This window comes from Taudactylus pleione, unplaced genomic scaffold (genome assembly GCF_031769625.1).
Source record: "Taudactylus pleione unplaced genomic scaffold, aTauple2 ptg000313l, whole genome shotgun sequence".
Lineage (NCBI taxonomy): Eukaryota > Metazoa > Chordata > Amphibia > Anura > Myobatrachidae > Taudactylus > Taudactylus pleione.
This window is the reverse complement of record NW_028284714.1, coordinates 80,941-99,176: the sequence shown is the minus strand read 5'-3', so window position 1 is coordinate 99,176 and position 18,236 is coordinate 80,941. Positions and strand designations below refer to the sequence as shown.

The 18,236-nt window shown below is 44.9% G+C and overlaps 1 protein-coding gene across 1 annotated transcript in view; it reads right to left on the bottom strand.

Moving 5' to 3' along the window:
• PC (pyruvate carboxylase) overlaps positions 1-18,236 on the bottom strand; it is a 525,492-nt gene that overhangs the window by 446,819 nt on the left and 60,437 nt on the right. The window contains exon 4 of the mRNA XM_088442518.1: positions 720-885. Within this exon, the coding sequence (XP_088298644.1) occupies positions 720-885 (166 nt within the window). The remainder of the gene's footprint in view (positions 1-719; positions 886-18,236) is intronic.

Genomic DNA, 18,236 nt, shown 5'->3' with positions numbered 1-18,236 from the left:
GAAAAAATGGCATGTTTAACACTTTATTTGGGTTTCTTCTGATTTTTTTTATAGGGTTTAATCTGTATTCATAGATATTTACACCTTTATTACATGCATTCAATATTATAGCATGTCCACAACCTATATGGGTTAAGTCACTTGTTTTCAAGGAAGAATAAACTAGGCGTAGGAAAATATGCAAACTAGTAAATATTGACTGGGGATTAAATCTCCCAAGTAAATAAAAGTGTGACTGAAATGGAGCAGCAAAAGAAAGTGGCTGCATAATATATACCATGTTTATTTTATTGCTTTTATTCATTTGATTTATTATTTTAAATTTATGAAGGGAAGAAAAAAAACAAATACTTTGTTATAGAATAAACCAAAATACCAAGGGGATGCTTATACAATGCATTAAAGCAGCTGTCACTATTAAAATAACCTTATTTATATAAATCCACTGAGCTTTTTAACCTCTGCTTAGACATATTCTGTGCAGACTAGCTAAAGCAAGACCTATGTGATTCAATAGCAGATGAACTTTCAATGCCAGCCATGACCCACTTAAACATAGATTCATTTTGCATAAATAATTATAATGGATTCCTCAAATAGGATGTGAAACAAACATTATTAATTATTGAGGGGCTCATACAGGGGCAGATCAGTGAGGAGTACATAGGCTATTAAACCAGAAGTCAACGGAGAACATGTCTCCCATAGACCACTCTTACCAGCACTTATGGCAATAGTTCGAGCCTCCACCTTGTCCCCCATCTGACGCACCACCTCAGGTGAGGGGCCAATAAATCGGACACCAGCATCTGTGCAGGCCTGGGCAAAATCTGCACGCTCTGACAGGAAGCCATAGCCAGGGTGAACTGCATCCACTTCATTCTCCTAAGAGAGGAGACAGGAACACTGTTAATAACAGATCTGGCCTGCTAAAAAAAAAAAAATTTAAATTGACAGCTATGTACTCGCCTGATGCTAGCATAGTTCATTAGAAGTGTCTAGTGCAAGTCACACAGCACGTGTGTTGTATAGCATTATAGGTAAATGGCCTCCCGGAATGTTAAATACATCAAATTCAACAGACACTTGAAACATAAAAGGATTTAAATGGAAGCACGGAATAGCCCTATAGATTAGCAAAACACTGACTGAGAATATTTAAAAGGGAATTATCTAACCATTTTTAAATAAACAGAAGTATAAATTGCACAGTGCGCCAGCCCTTGCTTACCTGCCAGCCCATGATAAATGTGAGGTGACAGAGAGCAAGGCGGCACAATTATTTTGCAACACACAAAGAGCTACAATCGTTACGTTAATTAAAAAAAAAAAAAAGAGAGAAAGATGGGGATTAATGGCAGATGCATGGCTCCTACAATAAGAATGGTAAGACGCCTGCACACCAAGCAGCATAACAAGCTGCTAATTGGATATAATGGGGCTCATGAGTTTCCACTTTGGTTTTTAAAGTATTGCCACCTTGCTTGTAAGTCATCAGTTACATTGGGCCCCTCCATCTTTATCTCTCAATCAAATTCATTCCCATAGTGTTGGCTCTTTAGTTACCGCTATGCCTAGCATATTCTCATTTCTTCCTGGTGCTTCAGTATTTACATAACAAAGTAGTGATATACAGAACACAAAACAAATCCAGCTAAATTAGATGCCAAAACAAATATGTTCCCCTGCCTTTGGTGGGACAATTTATGTAGGAATGCAAACTAGCTTACATAATATCAAACACTAGAAACACAAAAGTGTGCTTTCCTCTTTCATTTAAAGCTGTAATCCTATAAATTCCTATCTATTTAACATACAATTCGGTCAAAGCACTTTGCTAATGTCTTGTAAACAGGGCTATTTTGCTGCAAAAAACACACGGTCAGATTTGTCAGATGAACGATTTGACCAACGATTTGAACTATGAACGATTTTTGACTGCATTAAAATGAATGGAATCGTACAAATCTAACTGCAAACACATTAGATGTCAGATATCGTTATCGGACCATCGGGAACGTGCATCATTCATTTTTCAGACATGTCAGATATGTCAGATTTTCCTTCAGATATGAACGATTTTTAAATCGTTATCGTTCAGATCTGAAGAAACATCTGACCGTGTGTATGCACCATTACTGTATGGTAGACTTACCTAAATAACTCCTTTTCTTCAAAGTCCATAGGGTCCACAGGAATACTATGGGGATATTATGGTTGGAGACCAGGAACCAAACAGTTAAAGTTTCAGCTCCCAGGATGCTTCAGGTCCTCCTCCATATATACCCCACCCCTAGCCACAGGACTTCAGTTTTTTTTAAAGATGCCGGAAGGCAGGAGAAGGAAAGCGGAGAAGGAAGAGCAATCATACACCAGACACACTTACAGAAAATGAGGAAATCTGTGCACAAAATAAAAATTACCCATGAAGCCAGGTGCGTCAGGGTGGGTGCCCTATGGACCTCGAAGAAAAGGAATTATCTAGGTAAGTCTACCATAACTCTAATTTTCTTCTTCAGGGTCCATAGGGATCTACAGAGATACCATGGGGATATCCAAAAGCAGTACCCTAGGGTGGGGGACGCTCCTGAGCATAAAGGAGAACTCGTCGCCCAAAGGAAGCATCCTGAGAGGCAAAAGTATCAAAGGCATAATACCTAAGAAAAGTGTGGACAGAAGACCACGTGGCTGCCTTGCACAACTGCTCTGCAGAGGCACCACGACTAAATGCCCACGATGGCCCTACTGAGAGTAGAATGTGCTGTCACCGTGCTTGGGATAGGGAGATCAGCCTGTGTGTACACACCTGAGAAATAGTCATCCATAGCCATTTCGCAAGAGTCTGCTTATTAGCTGGCCATCCATAATGAGGCAATCTTCCTCTGGAACCAGACTGCACTCTCAAAGTAGCCAGGCGAAGACCATGGTTTAAACCTGCCTGGAGAAAAGCCAGTATCTTGGAAATCCTAACCCTAGGATCATACTTTCTGTGGGAACACCATTGACCTAAAGAATGACAGACTCTGTAATAGATGCGGGCAGAGGGAGGCCTTCCCGTGCCCTAAACATTGTTTGAATTAGAGAATTGAAAAAACTTTTTCTCTTAGGATGGAAGATTCAAGAGCCACGCCATCAAAACCAGACAAGGAAAGTCCAGACGCTGGCAGGGGCCCTGCATTAGCAGATCCTGCCATAGAGGAAGAGGATACGGACTGTATTGACAGATTCCATGTGTCGGTGAACCAATGACGTCTGGGCCAAGTCGGAGCCACCAGTATTACTGTTCAGCCTTCCTGCTTGAATTTCCTGAGAACTCTTGGAAAGAGAAATCAGAGGAAAGAGATACGCCAGCTTGAAGTCCCATCTTACTGCCAGTGCGTTCACTAAGGTTGCTGATAGATCTCTGGACCTCGAACCGTACCTGGGGACCTTGTGGTTGTGATGTGACGCCATGAGATCTCTCTGGTAGACCCCATTTGTTTACCAGGAGCTGAAACACTCCCGAATGGAGAGACCACTTTCCGGCGTGTATGTCCTGGCAACTTAGGAAGTCTGCTTCCCAAATGAGTACTCCAGGTATGAATATTGCCGAGATGGCCGGAAGATTACGTTCTGTCAAAATCAGAACCTTTGTTATCGTCTTGTGCCTCCCTGATGATTGAGGTAGGCCACTTATCGCATTGTCGGACTGGATCTGGACCGGCTTCCTGGAGCAGGTCCTGTGCCATGACAAGTGCTTTGCATACTGCTCGCAGTTCTCGAATGTTTATTGGCAGATGACTATCCTAAATTGTCCACCTTCCCTGAAAGGTTCCCCATCCGCGAAGACTGGCGTCTGTGGTGAGAAGCACCCAATTCGGAATCCAGAATGGGTGCCCTTTGTTCAGATGATCCTTTCTCTGCCACCCCAGGAGGGAGTGACGAACCTGAGTAAGAAGGATCCACTGGGACCTCATTTGATGATACTATCCGTTCCACTTGGAGAGAATCAATCTTTGCAGAGGCCTGGAATGGACCGGAGCATACCTTGATACCAGGATCTGCATTGCTAGCAGAATGGATACCCTTCATTTGCGAAGCAGCTTGCGTATTTGCAACTACAGGGCCACAATCTTGTCCTCTGGCAGAAACAGTCTTCAAGATAAACCAGAAAAGCTCCCAGATGTACCATCTGCTGTGTTGGAGAAAGTGATGATTTCTTCCAATTGATTATCCAGACGTGCTTTTGTAAGCAGGCTATAGTTCGTTGAAGATGATTTTGTAAAACGACCGGAATCTGTGCCATTATCAGTTAACCGTCCAGATATGGCAGAATTTTCTGACACCCTGACACATGAGAAAGGCCGTCATGACTGCCATTATGTTTGTAAATACCCTGGGAGCCGTAGATAGGCCAAACAGTAGAGCCTGAAATTGGCAATGTTGCTGAAGGACAGCAACTGGTAAAAATTGCTGGTGGGATGGTATAATAGGAACATGCAGATATGCATCCAGAATGTCCAGGGAAACCATGTAATCCCCCTGCTCCATTGCCAAAATAATTGATCGGAGATTTTCCATACGAAACTTGGGCACATAGATAAACCTGTTGAGGGTTTTCAGATTTAGGATAGGGCGATAAGCCCCATTCAGTTACTGACCCAGAAATAGATTGGAATAACCACCTCTTCCCTGTTGCGACACAGGAACCGGGACTATTCCCCTCACCTGCAGCAGGGAGTAAATGGCCTCCTGAAGGGACAAAGCCTATAACGCACCTGCTGGAGGATCTGTGCAAAAAATCTGGGAAGGATGCCTCCTGAAAGTGAGGGCATACCCCTGAGAGACCACTTCTCAGACTTACGCATCTGTTTGACCACCATAATCCGCAAACTGAAGAAGTCGGCCTTCCACCCTGGGATCCCCCAGGAGGAGGCCCGCCCCATCAGGCAGAGGGTTTGTCGTCCGACTTAGAAACTGGACGTCTTGCCGGGCCAGACATCTTAGTTTGTCGCCTAGGTATTCTGCGAAAACTAGACGTCTTAGAGATAGGCTGTTCCTTTGCTAGTCCCTGAGAATGGAAAGACTGGAAAAAAAAAAAAAACCTGTCTAGACTTTATAGTTGCCGTAGATGGCAGACCTGCTGACTTTGAAGCTGCCAGAGTAGCTATTATTTTATCCAACTCTGCTCCAAAAAGTACTTTTCCATAGAAAGGTAAAACTTCCAGTGCCTTCTTTGATCCTGTATCAACTTTCCAGGATCTTAACCAAAGGGCCCTGCATGCCACTATTGAAGCTGCTGATGCTTTAGAAGCTAAAATTCCAGTATCTACAGAAGCTCTTCCCAGATAAGAAGCCGCTTCCTGTATACGGGAGATATACATCATCTGCTCTCTGGATGGGAGCAGTGAAAAATTCTCTACGAAATGCTACCATTCTTCAACAGCTTTGGCTACCCAGGCTTGCCTCAATCTTTTTATCCGTGGAATCCTTCAGGGAAGATGCAGACGGAATAGGCAATGTAGCATTTCTGACTAAAAGAGTCACATGAGCATCCACAGTAGGAGGTACCTCCGGCTTAGTACATACAGAAGCCGGGAAAGGACAACGATGTTATTCTCATATTTGCATAAAAACGTTTGTCAGAGGAGTTCAGGGCCTGCTGGTACTTATAGTACCCCTGCAAAAGAAATATTAAAATAAAACAGACACTGTTTTTTTAAATATTTTATTTAGCCGCACCTTCACCTGGGGGGCGGCAAACTTTAAGCTCTTTTACATGGCTGCCGTTCCCCCAGGACTTCTATGGCATGTATACCCTGTGGGGCGATGGGCTTTAAGCTCTTTTTCCTGGCCGTCGCCCATCCAGGGCTTCCGCGGCGTCTTCTATCTTCGGCAGCTCTGCTGCCTCCCCGCCGCCAACTGAGTACACCATTGAAGTCAATGGTGAGAACAGCTTATTGGCTGAGAGACGGAAGGCTCGCCTCTCTTAGCCAATGAGCGCTCCACACCGGGATTTCTGTACTGAAACCCCGGGCGGCGGAGCTATCATTCAGGTAGTCGTGTTCTTAGAGAACGCTACTAATGTGTGAGGGTCCGGGTAGCTCGTTGTTTTTTTTTTTTTTTGCAAACACCCGGGATTGTGTGAAGAGGACCTGATCTACGCATAGGAGGAGGTGAGTATGGAATTTTTGTTACAGGTACTCCCCATTGGATTATCTACTGGAGAAGAGGACAGAATGTCTTCAGGGATACTAGAGGAGTACTGTATGTGAGATAGTGTGTATGCATGTATGTTTTAATAAAATTATACTTTTCTACGGTGTGTGTTGTGTTTTTTTTTAATATTGCTTTTGCTGTGGAACTAAAAAATACCAGCAAGTCTGTAATGCCCCGCATGCTGATACTTGTGGTTCTCTAAGTACCAGCATGCGGGGGAGGCTTGCTGGGAATTGTAGTTTAACAGCCAATATTTATATTTTCAAATGCACCACACTTTACATAATCAACCCAACACCCACCGCCCAGGGGTGCTGGGGATAGCCCCGGGCTCTCAACCTGGGCCTGGGGTGCCCTGAGGAGGGGGACCCCTTTATTGGGGGGTCCCCAACTACCCAGGGATCCCCGCTCCGGGCTGACTAGCAGTCAGGGGTGATGCTGCGGCTGGGGGGCCCGATGAAAGGGCTCCCCTGGCTGTGGCATCACCCCCCCCTTCCCCCGCTAGAAGGCGTCCGGTGCTGGTTCTGGGAAATACAGGGGGGTCCTATGCATTTTTTCCTGTGTTTTTTTGGTTCTGTATTTCCAGAACCAGGACCGGCTCCGAACCCTGTGCTTGTTGCGCTAATATGAGGGACCTCTACATCATTTGTACCCCATATTTTGACAACCAGGACAGGTTCTGCAAAGCCTGGTGCTGGTTGTGCTTAATACGGGGGACCTCTATTTAGCACAACCAGTACCGGGTCTCCAAAGCCCGTTGCTGGTTGTTTCTTGTCGTGTGGGGCCACGCCATTTTTTTTACAGTGTTTTTTTTTTTTTTTTTTTAAACACAGGCAGCCAGTCCTGGTTGTGCTTAAATGCAGGGGACAAATGACATAGGGTTCCCCTGTATTTAAGCAGAACCAGCCCTGGTTGCCAAAATACGGGGGACAAATGACGTTGGGGTCCCCCGTAAGTTGTGCAACCAGCACTGGGCTCTGATCCTGTCCTGGTTCTCGAAATACAGGGGAAAAAATGAGTAGGGTCCACCTGTATTCTCCAAGACCAGCACCGGACTATTTCTAATGGGGGGGGGGCGATGTCACAGCCAGGGAAGCCCTTTCACCGGGCCCCCCACCCGCAGCATCAACCTCAGTCAGTCCAGGCCAGGGATCCCTGAGGAGCTGGGGACCGCCCCCCCCAAAAAAAATAAAGGGGTCCCCCTCTTCAGGGAACCCTAGGCCTAGGCTGATAGCCCGGGGCTATCCCCAGCATCCCTGGGCGGTGGGTGCCAGGTTGATTGTGTGATGTGGTGCATTTTAAAGAATATTTTCTTTTGCAGGTGAACTATAGGTCCCAGCACGTCTCCCTGCATGTTGGTACTTGGAAAACCACAAGTATCAGAATGCTGGGCATTAGGGCCTACTGCCGCCAGTAGTTCACCTGTAAAAAAAAATCTATTAAAATAACACAACACACTTTAATATTGTAATATTTTATTTTACAGGTCTTCACCTGGGGGACGGCGGCCTTTAAGCTCTTTTACGTGGCCGCCACCACCCCAGGGCTTAGGCCTCTTCGCCTGGCGGGCACCAACCCACCAGGGCTTCGGAGTCTTCACCTAGTGGACGACAGCCTGTGTCAGCTCTTTTTCATTGCTGCCGCCCACTAGGACTTATGGAGTCATCGCCTAGAGGGCGCCAACCAGCCAGGGCTTCGGCGTCTTCGCCTGGCGGGCGCCCACCTCCCCAGGGCTTCGGTGGTCCTCTTCAGGTGCCGCCGCCTCCAATGATGTCACAAGTCATGATTGGCTCGTGGCAGCCATCTTTATCAAAGATGGCTGTCACGAGCCAATCACGGCTCACGACGTCATCGGCAGCGGCACACGGCACTAGGGGGTATTTAAGGGATCTCTGGTCAGAGAGAAGGTGCCTGTGCAATGTCGCTTCTTGCCACGTTATTGGGCTCCAGCGTCGCAGTCTGCAATTCTTCTGCAGAGTGCCTGGTGTTATTACTTTTGATTCTACTCCAGATGTAACAGAGTCCACCTTGACAATTAAAATCAGTACTAGTCGGTCTAGTCATCACCGAGCCTCGCACAGCAATGGTCACCGGTACCAGTTCACTTTCCAGTGTCTCAAGTTGCCACTTATTCATTGGGTTTAGTTAGATGCCAGCATTCCTGGGAAATTCAGCTTGCTCCTACTCTCTAGTTTCAGTACTGCTCAAGTACCCCGTGCCTACTGAGAACTACCTATGAGAAGATCTGATATTCAGCCTCCTCAATTTCTACATCCCACTGCTCCTCTCCCAACCTCTTAGCCTGTACAGGGAACTACTTCTCCTACCTCCGTGAAAAGGAGGCTGTAAGGAAGGTACTGTAGGTTCTTAAAAGGTGTCAAATTGCTGATTTGTGCTTTTTTTTTTACTAATGTTTGAGGAATGATAGCAAGCAAGCAAGCATGTTTTTTAGCATATTAAAGTCTTCCCAGCATTTTGGGGAACGGAAAAATGTCTGTATGGCAATTTTTTGTGATTTTATACAAGTTTGTAAAAAGTTGGAATAAACAGTCTTACCTCTCATCTGCTAGTTCAAAAACCTTCTCCCATCAATACAACCCCTCTACGTACATGTCCCATACCAGTCTCATCATTTACACCTCCACTTACCTGTCCCAACATCATTTACACCTCTACCTACCTGTCCCACATCACTTACACCTCCACGTACCTGTCCCACATCACACACCTCCTCCTAGCCTTTTTAGAGAAATTCGCCTGAAAACTGACCTGTCTTTATTGGCCAAATTATGCTATTTAAAGCCCTTCAAGTGAACAAGACTCTGCACTGTCCTGATCTTTTACCTTAAAAATAAAGATTTTCTCTACCTTTTCACCTGCTGAAGGGGGTGCGCACAGAAAAAAAATACCTAAAATTTGCTCTGGAAAATTAATGCGAGTTTGGAATTGAATTGCAAATTTAATTCGCAGTGCGAGTTCGCCGTGAGAACCCAAGTCACACCTAATTGAACTGAACCCATGATGTATGAGGACACATCTGTATATCATGGGCTAAAGGGAAACTGCTGTATGTGGAATCAGGGCTGCCATCAGAAATTGTGGGGCCCCCACCTCCCCTCAACCCCCCTTCCCCCACCCCTCCTCCACAACTTACCTTCCCCCCTGCAAACCCCTTCCCTCACCCCCCCAACCCCCTTTCCCCACTACCTTATTTATACACAATAAAAAATCTTTGTCAAAGACTGACCATTATACTGTATTACAAAGGATAGAACCTAAAATATTGACGCATATTAAATATAGTTGGATCCTATGAGAGAAAGGACACACAGTCAGCGTGTCAATGAGTGACTAACACTTAACTTACCTAACCTTGCTTGCTCCTTCGTGCTTCTGTCTGTCGGTCTCACGGCTTGCCTGCTCCGGACAACTCCTCAGGTGTCCTCACACCACCCGCCCGCTGTGGCTCAACTCTTTCAGTGGTGCGGTGTGACGTTATGATGTCACACCGCGACAGCTTCAATGAGTGAAGAAAAACTTTATTCAGCGAACGCGGCCAGTTGTTAAGGTAGGTGGAACGGGAGGGCGCCTGGATGAGAAGTGACTTATTAGTAACTTATTGTGCGGTGGCATCAGCAGCGCGGGGGGGGCATGGCCGGGGGCATAGCACTGAACGTGGGCTGCTGCATCATGAGGATAGAAGTGGGCCACCAGCCGGTCACTTGTCACTTTCTTTCCCCATGGGCCAGGGAGATAGTGGCAGGCAGGCTGGCTGCCGGCAGGCGCCCCCCCACATTATATATTAAAAGAGGAGCCAAACAATATAGCGATAAATCACAGGAGGGTGTGAATCACTATTTAAAATTTTCCAGGATAAAAAGACTTCTGATTTCTTATATCAGGGGCTCACAACTCCAGTCCTCAAGTACCACAAACAGGTCATGTTTTACAGATTTTTTTTATTTTTTATATGATTTGTTTTTATTTAAAGTGTTTCATTTTAAACAATAAAACAAGTAAATCAAACAGAAAACAAATACAAAATAATACATATGCATGTAGTATACATAGCAGAATCGTATGAAATCCCGGCATTCGGAATGCCTGCTGTCAATATACCGACAGCGGCATCCTAATGCTCAAGATTCTGACAAGGGTCTGGTAAGTATAGTAGCCTTTGCCCCCTAATCCTCCTTTTCCTGCATCCCAACACTAACCCTCCCCACCCCCTAACACTCCCAGTTAGTGCCTAAACCTAATCCTCCCCACTTGGTGCCAAAACCTAACCCCCGCCCCCCCGCAGTGGGGCATAACCCTAACCCACCCTGGGGGTACCTGACCATAACCTCCCCCTCCCCCATGTGACACCTAAAACTAATATATTGTCTAGTGCAGCTATGATCATCATCAGCCAAGGTACCAAAAGTGCAAACTAATGGAGTGAGAATGGATTGGGGGTATAGTTGATGAAGCAATCACTCCAATCACCTGTTCCCAAACACTGTGTACCCTAGGACAAGACCAAAGGAGATGCCAAAAGTCAACTTGGGAGCTTCCACATTTGGGGCAAGTATCAGATCTACCCCCAATTTTAAAAAGATGTGTAGGGCTAAGATGAGTCCTTTGCAATATAAACAACTGAACTTACAGGTATCTATCAGCCGCTGTAGATTCTCTTGGACCGCCCAGGGCCATAAGACCAGTATTCATCGCACAAACAGCAAACCTTACACTTAAGACTCGGTAAATTACAGGAAAGATGCACATTCATAAGAAAGGTACAGTATATAGACACAAAATAGTTCTATGAGCACTCAGACAACAGAAACAACTTAAACCCAGAATCCTGTAAAGATGGAGGCACCTCCTCAAACTGAGCATTTGAAGTGTGTCTGAGCTGTTAGTATATTTACATTTATTCAACACACAAATACTAAAAACAGAAATAGATTTTTTTTAAAAGAACAACAATGTTGCAATTATAGCACATACATCGGAATGATAGCCAGCCTAACTGAATGGAATGCAGGTAGCTTATTTTGGTGTGGTTATACAGTTTCAAAGTCCCAAATTTCTCAAGGTATATGTCCAGAATGATATAGGTCCCAAGGAACAACTTACTGCACCTAAACGAGTGGTTCAAATCCAATTAAGGAACCAGGTCCCGGTTCATGAATAAAGGGGGTCATTCAGACCCGCTCGTGAGCGGCAGTACGCTCGCAAGCTGGTCGATGTTCCACCCCCTGCGCATGCGCACGACGGAGGGAGCTCCGTCGTGTGCATGCGCGAGACCCGGCGAGCGACGGGCTCTCCATCGCTCCGGGTCTCGCACCAAAGGGGGCGTGCTGTCGATGTTGAGTGACAGCACGCCCCCTTTGGTGGGCGTGCCGGGGGCGTGCCTGCCAGACGGAGGCGTTACCATGGGAAATCCTACCGTCTCAAGCCGGCCCCACTGACATCACTAGTGATGTCAGTGGAAGTGATTTTGGCTCTGATAGAGCCAAAATCACTCCAGGGCTTGCGGCAGCGAGTCCCTACCGCAGGGTCTCAGTCGCAAGCCCGATGGTCGCGATGGTCAAGACCATCGCGACCATCATCATGGACGCTCTCTATAGCTATGGGTGGTAACCCACAGCTATGCGAGCGTCCATGAGGACGCTCCAAAAAAAGGTAGGAGGGCCCTGATTCAGAGCGAGCGCTCTGGTCAGAGCGTTCAGCTCTGAATCAGGCCCAAAGATCCCAGGGTCTGTATTTCAATTGTGTGGTAAATGGCAATCTAACCACATTCACTTTAGGCTCCGTAGATCATATAGCCGGTATTTTAAACTCAGTGATTCCACTGCATAGCGTGTGGCATTCTTACTGCATAGACCGGATCTCCGGCAGTAATATAGCAGGTGGATGATAAATTCTGCTTGATGGCCTCCCGGACTGCAGCAGCAATGTGATCACTTTCCAAAGCAGAAGATGTATAGTGACGCTGTAGGTTTCGGCAGTAATTACCAGCAAGAAGATCATCTCCCTTGGTAGCCAGGGCCGGATTAAGGGGGGTGGGGCAACAGGGGCGGTTATCCCGGGGCCATCACACACAAAAGGGCCCCCACCAATAGCGCACGCAGCCCTAGGCTGGCCGAAGTGGGGGCATGGCCTACAGCGCTTTTCCTATGGCAAGTGCAGTGCAGCTGCCTGCCGGGCAGTCATCAAGGCTGTAACTGACCCGGCCGGCAGCTACATGCAAGGGACTGGACAGAGCACAGTGCAGTCAGAGTCAGCACTGCAGTACACTACTGGGTAATAACTCCTAGTAGTCTCTGCAGTGGGGTCAGAGGAGCATGTGCTGAGCTCTGATTGGAGGAGCCCATCACATGCTCCTCTGACCCAGCAGCAGCGCAGCCTAATGGGTGTGACAGTGTGACTCGTGAGACTGCTCTGACTCATGGTGAGTACACTGTGGGGGCTGTACAGGTGGCATAATGTGTGGGAGCACTACAGGTGGCATAATGTGTGAGGGCACTACAGATGGCATAATGTGACCACTAAATGTACTGTGAGTGTTGAATAAATGTACTGTAAATATATGATTGTCTATCAGCACTATCTTTCCATTTTTTTTCCCTTTGATTGATTTTTTGTGGATAGCAGTTTCCACTTAAGATAGCTGCTCCTTTAGTCAATTAACCCCATCTACTCTGATCTGCGCACCTTTTCTGTTCCTTTCCCTAAAGGTCCCCATACATCAGAGATTGCAAATTGCACGATTGCTGCAATCAATCGAGTATGTATAAAAATCTTTCCCTTTTTCAATCGATTGCAGATTTGCCACAATCGATTGAAAAAGGGAAAGATTTTTTTATACACAGTCGATTGCAAATTGCACGATTGCTGCAATCAATCTCTGATGTATGGGGGCCTTAAGATGTAAGTATCTGCAGAATATCATGTGCGGTAGATTACATTTGCTAAATTGACGATTTCTTTAATCAGCGAGTTAATCTATTTTGCAGTCAGTAACTATCCCACCTGCTTCTACAGAGATCCTCAAAACATGACCTGTTGGGCAAACAAAGGGTTGAGAACCACTGTCCTATATTGGTTACTAGCCCAACATGCCAGTTTAGATAGCAAACTTACAGGTAGAGACAATTTAGTAACGTCAGACTTAATAACAACAACATCAATCTAAAAAATATAACTACACACCTCTGACCACCCAACTAAAAAAATTGTATAAATGTATGAAACCAGGCCCTACCAGACGAAGGGAGGGGGGGGGGGGAAATGTCCCCAGGCCTCCGAATGGCAGGGGCCCACAACATTTTCTGACTTATTGTTTTTGTGTTCAGTTGCTAATTTCCAAGTAATAAAAGCTCACACCTAGAGCCTACACATGTTAATTGGTTAAACTGGCATAACGTGCAGCGGCGCATACACTTATTGCTCTCTCTGTGCATGATGCATCGATCCACACAGACACATGAGAACATCACTTCTCCTTCAGATTTGCTGGTGTGAGTGACTCGCAACTTCACAAGGGAATAGTTTGTTTAAAATTGGGAAACTGGATTGGACTGTTCAGCTGGGTACACACTAGACAATGTGTGTACCCCACGGCAGATGCAATGGCACAAATATCTGGTGGTCCATACACACTGCACGATGTGGTGTATGACCGTCCGATATATCGTTCCCCCGCCACATCCAGAACCATAGTGTCAGATCTGAAGATACAACGAACAACGCATGGGAGCACGCAATAGTGTGTACACATTGGACGATTTGTCGTTCCAATTCGCTTCATAACGACAAATCGTGCAATATATCTACTATCTATAATTGAGCTGACTGAGTACCTGGGAACCAAATCAAATGGGAACTGGGTACGGAGTGCAAGCAGAGGATGTCAGCGATAGCCTGGTATCCAGCTGCAATGTGATAACACACTATATGCCCGTCATTTCATCTAGCTTTAATCGAAGTTCTGTCAAGGCCAAGCAAAACCTGACGAAGATAAATAGACAGCTGTCAGCAGGCAGTTAAACAGAACTTTGAACAGACACCAAAAAAACCACCATATTGCATAATTACTGTGTAGTACAGCTGTATTGTCTCATCTAAATTACACCTTCTTACATATCTGCATTATATTCACAATCTGTCCTCTGCTGGTTCATCTTCTACCACTCTATGTACTCCATCAGTGTTGCTACTTCTGACAGTCACGCATTTGCCTATACTTATATTGGCGGGCAGGGGCATATTAATGCCAGAGGGTGCACGTGTGCAGAGGGTCCCCTCCCAGCCCTGCATCTTATTTTATGCCGGCAAACAGGTCTTCCACCTCCGTGGCGCCATCCTCCCAGTGATATTCAGAAAGATGGTGTATGCGCACAAGAGAGCAGGGGTTTGTTTGCTTTCACTGCGCAGCACCATTTATCCCTAAGAGGTCAGTGGGAAGATGGGGCAGCGGAGGGAGGAGAGACCTGCTTGCCGGAACAAGATAAGAATATTGTGGGTGCACGGTGTACGATGAAGGGCCCATGTGCACTGCACATCCTGGCCAGAAGGGAAGACTGACAGAGATGGCCAGAATTACAAATTATTGCAATATTGTGAAACATTCATCGAATTTAAATGAAATACAGATTGGAGCAAGTAGGCGAGTGCATAGCATGTATGGTTTTTTTTGGGGTGGAGGACGGAGGCGGAAATGGGGGTGGAGCGTGGATAAGTGCAGACCTGTCCAAAAACTACTAATGAAAAGAATATGGTCCACTCAATGTTTACAAAAAAAAAAAAAAAAAAACTTACGGGTGATTCCATGAAATACAGGACACAATAAATGAAACTAAAATTTCACATAACCGCTAACATTTAGTATATTTATGTTGCCAAAAGATTGTAGTATATTAATGTAACTGTCACAGTGACTTCAGATGATGTAGTTAACATTGGTGACTGGTTCTATATTGAATATGATGGAAAGAGTTACCCAGATGAGATCAAGGACATCAGAGATGGTAAATACTTTGTGAGGACAATGGAGCAAGCTGGCAGCAACTGGAAATGGCCATCATCACCAGATGAAATATTTTATACATCTTCACAAGTAATCAGGGAGATAATCAGGCCTACATTGATTACTTCACATGGATTCTACAGGTTTGAGTAATTTGCATCAGAGCCCTTTGACTAGGGACAGAAATGTAATGTGAGTCACATTCGTATGCAACATGAGTCAAATGTCAAAATTGATTTTAAGTATAGTTGGATAAAATTCAGTTTTTTGTTTGTGTGCCAATCGTAAATTTTAGGGTCTTATAAGTGTATAGTATAACAATCATATTGTAAAAATAATTAGGAGAGCAGGTTTAAATAAAATATATAAGTCCCCTCAGTTCCTATGTCCATTCTGTTGTAACACGAGTCATACATACACAATAAAATGTAACTTACTATGGGCCATATTCAATTAGGGAGCGAAAAGTCCGTGCTGGACTTTGCGCTCCACATCGGAGCTTTTCTGGGGATAAAGTATCGGGAGCGTGCCCACTTTATCCCCGTATTCAATTTGGAGGCGGCGAAAACAGGAGCCTGCGGAAAGGCAAGTATCGAGAAAAATAGTGGAATTTTTACGAATTCATCCTGGGACCCCCTTAATAATGTACTGACATGGGAAATCACTGTGTGTACCCCCGTTTTTCCCTGCTGAAGGTAATTAGGGTTTCTAAATAGCCGCAGCAGGTGTTTTTTGCGGCTACGTAGAAGTGATTGAGAATAGCACTTAGATTTATTTTTTCAAATTAGTTATTCCTATCAAATTTGGGGTACATGAAAATGGGGGTAAACATTTAGTCCCTAAAGTGAAATCTAAAAATTCTGGAAAAAATGCACCTGCCGCTACTCTTCGCAATGAAGAAAAACCCCACCAGAATTTATTTTGTTAGTTTGGCATTCCGTTTCCCTATTATTTTATTTTCAACCCCAAATTTAAAGTAAAGTAATTTTTTGGGGTGTCCCAATTTTTTTTTTTTTTTTTTTTTTGACAGTTTTTTTTTCTTTTTAAATGATACTCCCAGGGGTGCAGACTAATTTTTTTAAGCCTGCACCCCTAAACACAAAGTCTGCACTTATTTTTCGCCATGTTAAACATGGTGAAAAGTTATCCCCGTTTTTTTTACAAAGACTTTTCGCACCGGCAAAAAGTCTTTGAAATCTAATACGGGGATAATTCAAACATGCGAAAATAATTTATCACCGATTCCGACTTTTCGCAGACACATTGAATAAGGCCCTAAGAGTGCACTTTTTTTCTGCTTCTAAGCATTATTTATGACTATCCCATATATTGTAATTTTATTCAAATGTTGAATTTTAGCTTAACATTTGAGTGTGTGGTGTATTTAAACTACTAAAAATTAGCATGAAATGTAACATGAGTCACATGGAATGACCCTTATTTATTCATTTATTATCTCCCAACATTTACTACTACAGACAACTAGTATTTGGCCTTCACTCTTTTAGTCTTTACCCTGTACAACTGCTCTAAATACCATTCCACATCTGCAGGAAGACTCTGCAAATTTAAACAGGGCTACCCAAAAAATAAGCTACAGCATCAACAATGTCTCTTAAGCATTTTGGATCTCATCACAAGACACTCTTGCCCCTCATATCTCTATCTCTGACCTGCGCCTCACCTCCTCCCTAATAACCACCACTATCTTTCACCTCCAAAAACTCTTAATATTGCACTGTGTTCAACTAGCTCCAGTCCCAATAGCTCCTATTTTCTCAGCATTAATCTCTCCTGTCAGACTGTAAACTGTCACGAGCAGGGCCCACCCTTTGTGGTTAACCTGATAAACATACTTGTCTGTTTTTATGTAGAACGCTTTATTTTTTTATGAATGGTCATTCTGCCAGACAGACCTTGCCACACCGCCCCCTCTTAACAAGCAACTCTTTGAAAGTATAGTGGGCCTGCCTCAAGTATCTCTCTTCACCTTTGCCCATACATCACCAAGTTCGGCTGTGCCCTCCACACCTGCCTCCCTCCTCAATTCCAGTTGCTTTGTCACAGAGTCTGGCCAAGCCCAAACCACCTCCAGCAGCCCTGTCACTCAATCTGGCCAAAACCGGCCCATCTCCCTCTTTCCCCAACTTCAGCAGCCCTGTCACTCAGTCTGGCCAAGCCCGGCCCATCTCCCTCTTTCACCAACTTCAGCACCCCTGTTACTCAGTCTGGCCAACCCTGACCCATTTCCCTCTTTCCCCAACTTCAGCACCCCTGTCACTGAGTCTGGCCAAGCCCGCTCACACATTTCTTTTAATGGCGATACAGACGGTATATATTGGACTGAAACAAAGGCAGCAGGGAAGAGAAAAAAAAAGTGGTATAGGAAACAGATTGCGATAGAGGTGGCGAGATAGATGGGATAAAGAGAGAGATGGGAGAAAGAGAGAGATGGGAGAAAGGAGGGGGGTCAAGCCAGATAAGGGAAATGGTTACATGGAGTGAGACAGACACCGATATCAGGGAAAGGGTACAGAGTAAAGCAAATAAAATGTCCAACACAACAGTTAGCGACCCAGCGCACAAGCTCACCTACTCCCAGCAGCCACAGCGAGAAAAGGAGATGAAAGGGAGAAAAGAAAAGGAAAACAATAAGATGGTGGGTAGGTAGGAGAAGGAAATCAATAATGAGGTAGAAAAAACAAACCGTAAAAAAAAGTAGCGGGAGAGAAATAGGGGGACACGGGAGAACAGGGAAAAGAAAATAGGGGGATAAAGAGATGGGAGTGGAAGATGGTTAGGAATAATGGCATGGATTGTATAAACCCACTGATACATTATTGCGGCGAGAATGAATGAATCGCAAACACAAGCTTTAGGAAAGTGTTGTCTCTGGTGGTGGAGTCACTGGGCAAATGGATTATTTATAATGGAATTGTCCACAAATTAATGGACTCTTTAAATAAATTCTATATTTATAGGACTCCCTGGACAAAAATATGAGATATGGTAAGAACTTACC